The sequence below is a fragment of the Heptranchias perlo genome, chromosome 9 (genome assembly GCF_035084215.1).
Source record: "Heptranchias perlo isolate sHepPer1 chromosome 9, sHepPer1.hap1, whole genome shotgun sequence".
NCBI classification, from domain to species: Eukaryota; Metazoa; Chordata; class Chondrichthyes; order Hexanchiformes; family Hexanchidae; genus Heptranchias; species Heptranchias perlo.
The window spans coordinates 33715538-33727288 of NC_090333.1; the positions used below are offsets into that span (position 1 = coordinate 33715538).

The 11751-nt window shown below is 41.2% G+C and overlaps 1 protein-coding gene and 1 long non-coding RNA gene across 2 annotated transcripts in view; one reads left to right on the top strand and one right to left on the bottom strand.

The window, feature by feature from the left end:
- The window catches only part of LOC137325270 (uncharacterized), a 14302-nt gene continuing 2551 nt past the window's right edge, over positions 1–11751 (top strand). The window contains exons 1-2 of the long non-coding RNA XR_010963854.1: positions 1–37; positions 125–301. This is a non-coding gene — a long non-coding RNA (uncharacterized lncRNA). The remainder of the gene's footprint in view (positions 38–124; positions 302–11751) is intronic.
- Positions 8401–11751, bottom strand: part of LOC137325269 (riboflavin-binding protein-like) — a 20399-nt gene continuing 17048 nt past the window's right edge. Inside the window, exons 6-7 of the mRNA XM_067990159.1 lie at positions 11323–11577; positions 8401–8545 (exon numbers count right to left, since the gene is read on the bottom strand). Coding sequence (XP_067846260.1) covers positions 11359–11577 — 219 coding nt within the window. The 3' untranslated portion in view covers positions 8401–8545; positions 11323–11358. The remainder of the gene's footprint in view (positions 8546–11322; positions 11578–11751) is intronic.

Below are 11751 nucleotides of genomic sequence, written 5' to 3' on the forward strand. Positions count from 1 at the left end.
ATTTGTTGACACCAAAAACAGACGACATTGAAGCAAAGTAAAAAGATAACTTTCCCTGTTAAAGAGTGTTTCAGACAAAACTGAAAGATTTTACACTTCTCCAAATTATTTTCATTTTTTTTAGGATGAATTGGTTTCCATTTGACATTTGAAAAACAACAGAAACAAAATAGCAGGAATGTCTGTTCTGGGAATCAAAATAACAAACTGAAAACTGGGCTCCACCGATCGCTTTGGCACCCTTGGAGAATGTGCTCAAAAGTTGGTGTTATTTATTTGACCATGGTAACTGGAAGTATCGGTAAGTGGGGCTGAGGAGGAGAGTGGTCGGGGTCAGGTTGCAGGACGGTGAATCGAGGCATTTAAAACTAGCGGTCGTCAATATAAGATCGTCACTAATAAATCCGATAGGGAATTCAGGAGAAACTTCTTTACCCAGAGAAATGTAAGGAATCTTACAACACCAGGTTATAGTCCAACAGTTTTATTTGAAAATCACAAGCTTTCGGAGGCTTCCTCCGTTGCATTAGGGTTCGGGTTAGGGTGGGTTAGGGTTAGAAGGAGGAAGCCTCTGAAAGCTTGTGATTTTCAAATAAAGCTGTTGGACTATAACCTGGTGTTGTAAGACTCCTTACATTTGTCCACCCCAGTTCATCACCGGCATCTCCACATCATGGCTACCCAGAGAAGAGTAAGAATGCGGGAACGCACTATCACAAGGAGCAGTTGAGGTAAATAGTACAGATACATTTAAGGGGAAGCTAGATAAACACGAGGGAGAAAGGAATCGTAGGATGTGCTGATAGAGTTAGATGAAGTAGGGAGGGAGGAGGCTCTTGTGGAGCATAAACGTTGGCAGAGACCCGTTGGGCCAAATGGCCTGTTTCTGTGCTGTGGACTCGATGTAACGAAAATGTGACACAACAAATGAAATAAAGGATTCAGGATTCAGACAGTGGAAAAGAACAGCACTACCAATGGAGGAAGTGTGTATGGCAGGTGTTACCAACAAGATACTTAAGGACAAAGAAGTCCATTAGTTCACCCATCCAAAAGTACTTTATAGACCTCCATTGCAGCATCCAGTTGTTTCATAAATGCATTCAGGGGTTTCACCTTTATCACTATCAGGAAGTCCATTCCAAGTGTTAATCATTCCTGTCTCAGTCCTAAAGTAACCTTTTATTAAATAGTTTAAACATGTGTCCTTTGTTCTACTACAATTTCAATTAAAGAAATATTCCAGATAATTTCTCTTCGATCTCAACTCGTGCCCTCTCCAAGCTCACATTGTCCATGAGACCCACTTCCTGCTCCTGTGACCCCCATTCCTACTGCTAACCACCCAACCTCCCTTTCTGGCCCTTGTGCTAACTGACATTGCAAATGGTTCCCTCTCCTCAGTAACTATCCTCAAATCTTTAAAAACTGCCGGCATCACTCCCTCAAGAAACCCACCCTCAACCCCCTCTATCCTCACGTCATGAACCTCCCTTTCCTCTCTAAAGCTCCTGAGCGTGTTGTCACCTCTGATATCCCGGCCCACCATTCCCATAACTCCATGTTTGAATCTCTGCAATCAGATTTCCATAAGACACTGAAATGGCATTACTAAATTGATTCCTGGGATGAGAGGGTTGTCCTTCGAGGAAAGATTGAGTAAAAGGGGACTATACAATCTGGAGTTTAGAAGAATGAGAGGTGATCTCATTGAAACATATAAGATTCTAAGGGGGCTTGACAGGGTAAATGCAGAAAGGATGTTTCCCCCAGCTGGAGAGTCTAGAAATAGGGGACATAGTCTCAGAATAAGGGGTCGGTCATTTAGGACTGAGACGAGGAGGAATTTCTTCACTCAAGAGTGTCGTGAATATTTGGAATTTTCTACCCCAGATGGCTGTGGATGCTCAGTCGTTGGGAATATTCAAGACTGAGATCGATAGATTTTTGGACTCTAAGGGAATCAAGGGATATGGGGATCGGGCGGGAAGTTGGAGTTGAGGTAGAAGATCAGCCATGATCTTATTGAATGGCAGAGGAGGGGCCATATGGCCTACTCCTGCCCCTATTTCTTTTGTTCTTATGGCATTAACTGAAGTGACCGCGGTGCATAATCCTTCCTTGTCCCTCAACATCTCCGCAGCCTTTGACATGGTTGACCACACCATCCATATCCAGTGCCTTTTCAGCTTGGTGGGACTGTCCTCGTTTGGTTCCACCCTTACCTATCTAATTGTAACCGGAACATCTCTCCCAATGGTTTCTCTTCCCACCCTGCACCGTTATCTTGAGTGTCAACAAAGAATCCATTCTTGGGTTTCTCTTCTTCTTCATCTACATGCTGCCTCTGACATCATCCACAGCTATGGGATCAGCTTCCACATATATGCTAATGACACTTAGTTCTACCTCTCTACCACTTCTATCTACCCCTCCCTCCACTGTCCGACAAAGCAAATCTTCGAAGAGCCCCAATTTCCTCAAGCTAAGCAATGGGAAGACCGAAGCCTTTGTCTTTACCACTCTCTCCTAAAACTCCTTTCTCATGCCATTCATTCCATCCTCTGCCCTGGCTACTGACTCAAGTTGAACCAGACTGTTCACAACCTCAGTGTTCTGTTCAATCCTGAATTAAGCTACCAACCCTATAGCCTCTCCATCACAAAGACTGCCTCCGTAAAACTGTCCACCTCCACTCCACTCTTAATGTATCTGCTGCTGAAACCCTTATCCTTGCTTTTGTCACCTGCAAACTCAACTATTCCAATGCTTTCCTGGCCAGCCTCCCATCCACCACCGTCCATAAACTTTAGCTCATCCAAACCATGGCTGCCCATATCCTAAGTCTTCACTCCTGTCGTCACAGACCTACCGTGGCTCCTAGACCTCCAACACCTCAAATTTAAAATTTGGATCCTCATATTGAAATCCTTCCATGACCTCACCCCATAAATCTCTGTAACTTCCTCCCGGAGTCTCTGTTCCGCTGACTCGGGCCTCTTGTGCATGCCACACTTCCCTTCACCCCACCATTGATGGCTGTGCCTTCAGCCACCTAAGCCCCATGCTCCGGAATTCCCTCCCTAAACTCTTCCATCTCTCCAACTCACTTGCTTCCTTTGTGGCCAATATTTATACCTCAACCAACATCACTAAAACAGATTATCCATTTTTCTCTTACACCTACATGAAGCACCTTAGGACATTTTCCCATGTTAAAAGTGCTATATAAATGCAAGTTGTAATTGGTACTCCTTCAAAGAAGCCATAAAGGTTGGTCAAGTATGATCTTCCCATTCTGAACCCAGGTTGGCTACTATCTACTGAGTTATTATTATACAGTTAAGCCTCAAGTTTACTCCTGCTAACCAATTTCATTATTTTACATGGAATGGAGGGGACACAAATGGGTCTGCAGTTGCCTGTGTCTGTTTTATTTTCCATTTTGAATATGGGTAGCATAATGGCCTGTTTCCTATCTAGTTGTACCTCCCTAGTGTCCAGTACTCATTGTAATGGTTGTCAGTGTATCATCAAATTACTCCCTAGTCTCTTTCAGCACTCTGAGATAAATACTATCTATCCCTGGAAGGAATGTTCCTTATGAATATTTGAAGGAAATAATCACTGAACATATTAACTAACTTTTGCTTATCTTCAGTTTTAATTCCATTTGTATTGTTTATGCTTTTACAGCTGTAAAAGCTTCTATAGGTATGTAAAAAGGAAAAGAATGCCAAAGGCAAATATGGGTCCTTTACAGATAGAGATGGGAGAATTTATAATGAAGAATAAGGAAATGGCAGAGAAATTAAACAAATATTGTGTCTGTCTTCACAGAAGTAGACACAAAAATCCTCCCAGAAATACGAGAGAACCAAGGGTCTGGCGAGAATGAGGAACTGAAAGAAATTAGTAAAAAAATAATACTAGAGAAATTAATGGGACTAAAAGTTGATAAATCCCAAGGACCTGATGATCCAAATCCCAGGATTTTGAAAGAGGTGGCTATAGAGATAGTGGATGCATTGGTTGTCATCTTCCAAAATTCTATAGATTCTGGAATGGTTCCTGCAGATTGGAGGGTAGCAAATGTCACCCCACTATTTAAGAAAGGAGGGAGAGAGAAAACAGGGAACTACAGACCTGTTAGCCTGACATCAGTAGTAGGGAAAATGCAAGAATCTATTATAAAGGATGTGATAACAGGACACTTAGAAAATAATAATAGGATTTGGCAGAGTCAACATGAATTTATGAAAGGGAAATCATGTTTGACAAACCTATTAGAGTTCTTTGAGGATGTAACTAGTGGAATAGATAAGGGGGAACCAGTGGATGTGGTGTATTTGGATTTTCAGAAGGCTTTCGATAAGGTCCCACACAGGAGGTTGGTGAACAAAGTTAGAGAGCATGGAATTGGGGATAATATACTGGCATGCATTGAGAATTGGTTAACAGACAGAAAACAGAGAGTAGGAATAAATGGGTCTTTTTCAGGTTGGCAGACTGTGACTAGTGGGGTACCGCAGGGATCGGGGCTTGGGCCCCAGCTATTCACAATCTATATCAATGATTTGGATGAGGGGACCAAATGTGATATTTCCAAGTTTGCTGATGACACAAAACTAGGTGGGAATGTGAGTTGTGAGGAGGATGCAAAGAGGCTTCAAGGGGATATAGACAGGCTAAGTGAGTGGGCAAGAACATGGCAGATGGAATATAATGTGGAACAATGTGAAGTTATCCACTTTGGTAGGAAAAACAGAAATGCAGAGTATTTTTTAAATGTTGAGAGATTGGGAAATGTTGATGTTCAAAGGGACCTGGGTGTCCTTGTACATGAGTCACTGAAAGCTAACATGTAGGTGCAGCAAGCAATTAGGAAGGCAAATGGTATGTTGGCCTTTATTACAAGAGGATTTGAGTACAGGAGTAAAGATGTCTTTCTGCAATTATATAGGGCCTTGGTGAGACCACACCTGGAGTATTGTGTACAATTTTGGTCTCCTTACCTAAGAAAGGATATACTTGCCATAGAGGGAGTGCAGCGAAGGTTCACCAGACTGATTCCTGAGATGGCGGGATTGTCGTATGAGGAGAGATTGAGTAGACTAGGCCTGTATTCTCTAGAGTTTAGAAGAATGAGAGGTGGATCTCATTGGAAAATACAAAATTCTTACAGAGCTCGACAGGGTAGATGCAAGGAGGATGTTTCCCCTGGCTGGGGAGTTCAGAACCAGGGGTCACAGTCTCAGAATAAGGGGTGGTCCATTTAGGACTGAGATGAGGAGAAAAATTTCTTCACTCAGAGGGTGGTGAATCATTGAAATTCTCTACCCCAGAGGGCTGTGAAGGCTCAGTGATTGAGTACATTCAAAACAGAGATTGATAGATTTCTAGATATTAAAGACATCAAGGGATTGGGGATGGTGCAGGAAAATGGCATTGAGGTAGAAGATGAGCCATGATCTTGTTGAATGGTGGAGCAGGCTCGAGGGGCGGGATGGCCTTCTCCTGCTCCTACTTGTTATGTTCTTATGTTCACCTCTTTTCTGACTGTCCATTTACTGTTATAGTACGAAATCAATGTTTTACTGTTAGATTTAGCCTCTGCTGATTTGCCTTTCTCTAAGTCTCTCTTTGCCCTTCTGATCACCCTTTTAGCTCTTTTCTGCATTTTCTTGTATTTATTCCAGTGAACCTCTCGTCCTGTCTGCATTATTTGTGGAGGTTATTTTTCTTCTTTATATCAGTTTTAACTTGTTAATACATTTTGGATCATGTTTGTTTCGTCTGAGCTTATTAGTTTTCTGTATGTACTTATCCCGCGTATATAAAATTATACCTTCAAAGGTGTTCTAAATAGAGGTCAAGGTAAGCACTGCTTCTTGTTACTTCCTTGATGCACTGGGTCAAAACAATCGTGAGTTAAATTTACCAAATCTGATTCTGAAACACTTGGATTTTCCCAGTTTACATTTGGTTGATTGAAGTCTTCAATTAAAATAACTTTCCTGTTCCGACATTCCCTTCCTATCTTTTCATAGAGTAACTTGTCATTTATTTCATGCTGGTCTGAGGATCTGTACCACCCCCCGACAGTTAGCTTAGATTTTCTGTATTCGAGATGTTTGCCTCGAATAGTTCATTCAATAACCTTCCCCCTTCCACAGGATCAACTTTGTTTACCTCCCAGATGTCCATGACATATAGGGCTACTCCACTTCCTTTTTTTGTCCACTTCGTCTTTTTTGAATACTCTATACCACTGAATATTATATTAATTTGTATCCTCATTATTTAGCAATGTTTCTGATACTTCCACTAGATTATTGTTGCCGACTGCAGAGCGGCCTTCAATTCTGGCACCTTATAATCAATGCTTCTAGCACTTATGAGAAACCTCATAATAAAGATCTATTTCCTTTCAACTCCCCCAGTGTCTGCTTATTCCTGGTCTCCAGTTCATGTATGCCTTTCTGGGTTTCTGTGTCCATGCCCAACTTTCACCTACCTTCTCTCCCGTGTCCAGTCTATCCTGGATCCTGTTTCCTCCCTCCCACTCATCTAGTTTAAATGATTCTCAATAGCTGCCTCACTTAGAGTGTTACCTATTGAACAATAGAAGCTGGCATTTCTGTTACACTTTAGGCATTACCTAATGTCAAATAGTGACAAAAACAAAACCTCAATAATTTTACTATTGAAGATATATAATATTGAAGATCTGTATAAAATGTATGTTAACTCATTCAAATAATAAACTGGATAAAAAACAGAAAATGCTGGAGAAGCTCAACAAGTCAGGCAGCATCTGTGGAGAAAGAAACAGAGTTAACGTTTCAGGTTGAGTACCTTTCGTCAGAACTGGAAGATGTTAAAAGAGTTAAAGTTTTTAAGCAAGTACAGAGCTCGGGAAAGGGGGGAGGGAGGGAGGGATGGAAAGAACAAAAGGGAAGGTCTGTGATAGGGTAGAGGACACGAGTGATTAAATGACAAACGGGATGATGGTGCAAGGCAAGGAGGGTGATAATGGGACAGGTTAAAAAACAAATGGCAGCAGCAGAACCATTACCAACACTAGCTGACCGAAAAATGGGAGAAGTGGTTATGACCTGAAGTTATTGAAATCAATGTTGAGTCCGGAAGGTTGTAAAGTACCTGAACGAAAGATGAGGTACTATTCCTCATGCTTACGTTGAGCTTCATTGGAATAGCGTAAGAGGCCGAGGACAGAGAGGTCAGAGTAGGACTTGGAAGGGGAATTAAAATAGCAAGCGACCGGCAGCTCAGGGTCACGCTTGCGGACAGAGGGAGGTGTTCAGTAAAGCGATCACTGGGAATGGGATTGAAGATTAGGAAAACAGGGACTAAAATGATAACTAGTCTGTGGGACACGACCGTTTTTGGAACTGCAGGGCAGAGTGAAATGTTTTTGGAGGGAAGTATGCTGGGTTTGAATAGCGGAGATGGGCGAATATTATCAAGGTTTGCTGTTTACCTTTAGAAATCAGGGAGTAATGTAGGACTTTCCACTTGGAAATTAAATTAGTGGGGTCGACTTCAGCATGTAAGTTCAGTCAGAACTCTCTGGAACAATGTTACACTTCCGAAGCAAAAGAGAGGATACAATCTTGGTAAATTTTCAGTTTCTGGAGCAGAGCAATGGAGAAATGTAGTTTCCATACAACAGAAACACATGAAAAACACTCTATTTCTGAAGTGTGCCACAATGCATTTTTCATACCCGCTGATTCAATCCTTGTGCACAAGTTCAATTATAATTATACATTCGCCAATCTGTTGGCCGGTTCATTTACTCACGCACACTTGGGAGGGCAAAAGTGAAATTATGTTTTAAAATACTCAAGCAGAAGTCCCGCTGGTGCAAACCTGAGACTTGGCTGGGAGATGATTACTACATTATGTCATAACAACACAATTATGTTTACTTCTCCCCTTTATTTAAATTTTTATTCCCTCCCACCAAAGATGAAATGGGGGAGTTTTTAAAATTGAAAAAGTATTTTTTTTAAACAGGTTATGGGGATTTGATTCCTGGTCTGTGGAAGGGGTGGGAAAGATACCTTGTCCAGTCGTCAAGTGAGCTGCATTTGAACAGTTCAATATTTTTTCCAATACACTAAACTTCAAAGAGTTGAAGAATGGAAGTTAGAAGGTTAAGAAAGGTAAAGTGTTTTATCAAACAGTGGAGGTGGCGGGGTTGGAGGGGGGGGGGGAGATTCGGCTGATACAGATCGCATGGAATTTCGGATAAAATATTTTTCAAATATTGTATGGAATTTAGCATTCACCTACTTAGCAATCAAGGCAACATTACAAACCATCAATGTCCCAAAACATGCAATGAACATTAAAAAATGTAAACATCATAAAGATGGTAGTGAAAAGTTTTTAATTTTTCTTGACGTTCTTTATTTGACTTAAGTAATTTGTTACTTGGTTCTCTGTTCAAAATATTATGCCTGTTTCTTCAAGTAAATTTCTTTCAGATCAGAAACGTCTTCAGCTCTTTACAGTGCTGTGAATGAAAGAAAGATGTGAGCAACATTACTCTGAAAAAAATCGGAAAGGAACTCTTAACAAATATAAAATTAAATGAAAATATCCATAAAATGTGGTTGGATCTGAGAGATATAAGCCTAGCAGAAGGTTTGGATTTGATGCCTCTGAACTGTTTCTCACTTTAGCTCACTTGTCTCAGTTGGTGAACTTTGATAGTTCTCTATAAATTCTCTGGTTCAGAACTGATTGCACCAGTGTCTTCACCCCCCGCCCCCCACCCCGCACCCCGCCATCCTGGGTGAGACGGTTTGGACTGTTGATTTAATTACATAATTCATTCCCACCCCACCCCCCTTCCAGGATTGTCAGTTACTTAAGATATTCAATGAGAAGAAACTAGGTAAGAGGCAGGATCCAGTTGCATAGTTATAACTAACCTCATAACTAGATGTTGATCAATTGGAATCTCAGAGCTGTTTGTCATTCACAAATATCAACTGCAGTTGGGGCAAGTAAAATCAATTCACACATTTGAACTACTAGATGAAGGCATCTGAAAACAGCAATAACCATGCTGAGGGAAAATCTGACAATATCTGCATGACTTTATTACAAACACATCAATTACAACTGTAAAAAAATTACAGTGAGGTGTTAGTGGCATTCATGCTGAAATCCAATTCTCAAATGACCAATTCAGTGGAGTCCATCGGATTTTTTATATAAAGAGGGTGGGTAGAATTCAATGAATTCAAAAAAAATGTAATTTCAAATATATAGCACACTGGCTTTACACTTCTAGAACTTGGGTTCAAATCCAGTCAAACCTAATATTATATACAGGCCCATCCTCATTAGGAATTGAGTCATTTTCATTAACTGTCATTATCAGTTTTCTCTCTTAAGTATAATGAGTTTACATGTCTCAACTCAGTTCCTAATGGGGATGGGCCCATAATTTGGAACAAAGTGGTAGTGTCACTCAGAGATTATAAAAATGACCAGTGTAGAAAATGGAAAAAGTCATAATGGTAAAGTAGGGAATGCTCTTTGAAGGTTGGGTTAAGACACAGAGTAGAGGAAAATGTCATTTGATTGTGTGATACTGGATGCTGACAAAAGGTGCAGTGATAGCCCTCATTTCGATGAATGCAAAAATTTGTTATAAATAAAATTTAGAAATTAAAATAAAAAATACCGAAAAACAAAATTCAGTGGTTGCATAACAACAACTTGCATTTATATAGCGCCTTTAATGTAATAAAATGTCCCAAGGTGCTTCACAGGAGCGATATTCAAACAAAATTTGACACTAAGCTACATAAGGAGATATTAGGACAGGTGATCAAAAGCTTGGTAAAAGGTAGGTTTTACGGAGCATTTTAAAGGAGGAGAGAGAGGTAGTGAGGCGGAGGGGTTTAGGGAGGGAATTCCACAGCTTAGGGCCGAGGCAGCTGAAGGCATGGCAGGGGATGCGCAAGAGGCAAAAATTGGGGGAGTGCAGAGATCTCAGAGGGTTGTAGGGCTGGAGGAGGTTACAGAGATAGGGAGGGGCGAGGCCACAGACAGATTTGAAAACAAGGATGAGAATTTTAAAATCGAGGCATCGTCGGACCGGGAGTGAATGTACGTCAGCAAGCATAGGAGGGGGATGAGTGAACATGGCTTGGTGTGAGTTAGGATATGGGCAGCAGAGTTTTGGATTAGCTCAAGTTTATGGAGGGTGGAAGATGGAAGGCCGGGCAAGAGGGCATTGGAATAGTCAAGTCTAGAGGTAACAAAGGCATGGATGAGGGTTTCAGCAGCAGATGAGCTGAGGCAGGGGCGGAGATGGCGATGTTCCGGGGCAGAAGTAGGTGGTTTTGGTGATGGAGTGGATGTGCGGTCGGAAGCTCATCTGAGGGTCAAACAGGATGCCAAGGTTGCGAATGGTCTGGTTCAGCTTCAGACAGTGGCCAGGGTGGCTAGGGAACGGGGTTTGCGGCGGGGACCGTAGACAATGGCTTCGGTCTTCCCAACATAATGGCCCAGAATTTCCTCAGAGCTGCACCCATTCCACTGCCGTAACTTTATCAAAAATGAAGGGGAAACCACCCAGGAGAGCTGGTAGCTACTCAGATTAATTCTTTACCATTTAGATGGATGTTCAGCTGTGCACGTTCAGCTGTGTACTTTCACAAATTAAAATTTCAGGGTTAACCAGGATCAGCCTCTAACCGTAACATAAATCAACCTGAACTCTCAAATTGTTCTCTTTGGCATTACATGAGTTTTCTCATCTCTTTCACTTTCTCACACGTACACGAGAGAAAGTACATGTGTCTCACACTGGTTAGCTAGTGATGTATACATCATTAGTAGGCTTTGAAAAAATATAGGGCATCATTGGTGAGCTGGCAAGAATAGATGTCTTAATGACCAAGATTGTGAATGAGCCACTTGAAACATGATATGGAAAGACTGAGCAATGAGGACGATAAATAACTTACAAAATGGGAAGCAGGAACTGTACCATATATCTGATCCAGCACTGGTAACCATATCAGGAATAAAAGTGTAAGACAACCCCAAAACAAAGTAAACCACAGTGAGCTCGGGACATAGATTGTTCAGTTGCAAAATTCCTAGAAACTGAATATGTGACTCTTATCAACAGTCATACTTAACACTAGTCAGATCCACCCATTTATAATGCTAATGGACAGAATATTTCAAATGGAGAAATTTGAATTTTATAGTCTTGAGACAAGTTTTGTGAGAAATTTAATTGCATTCCACAGATTAAGTACTTACATTGTTTTGTCCCTTTTTTCTCCTTTTCCCTCTCCTTTAATGCAATTTTTTATGCCTCCGCTGACAGAACGCGTCTTTCTTGACATCTCTGTCAATAGCTTCCACTGGGGTCGGTGTTCCTTTGTTGTGGGCCAGCAGATGTTGAATCACATGATTATCATCATCGTCCATCATCAGACAGTGGCAAGGGGATGAGGACACGTTGAATGACATACCCCACATGTTATTACAGAGGTCCTTTCCATCTATATACATCTACACAAAGAATAATGTGATTGTTATTTGGCAGATATTCATCATATCACACACTTTTTATGTACAACACCAATTCCAATTGCTTATGTGCATTGAAGATGCAATTGCTCAAAGATACAGAATACAGAATGAGATTCATCAGCTGCAATATCCCCATCACAGAGGAGTTGCTGT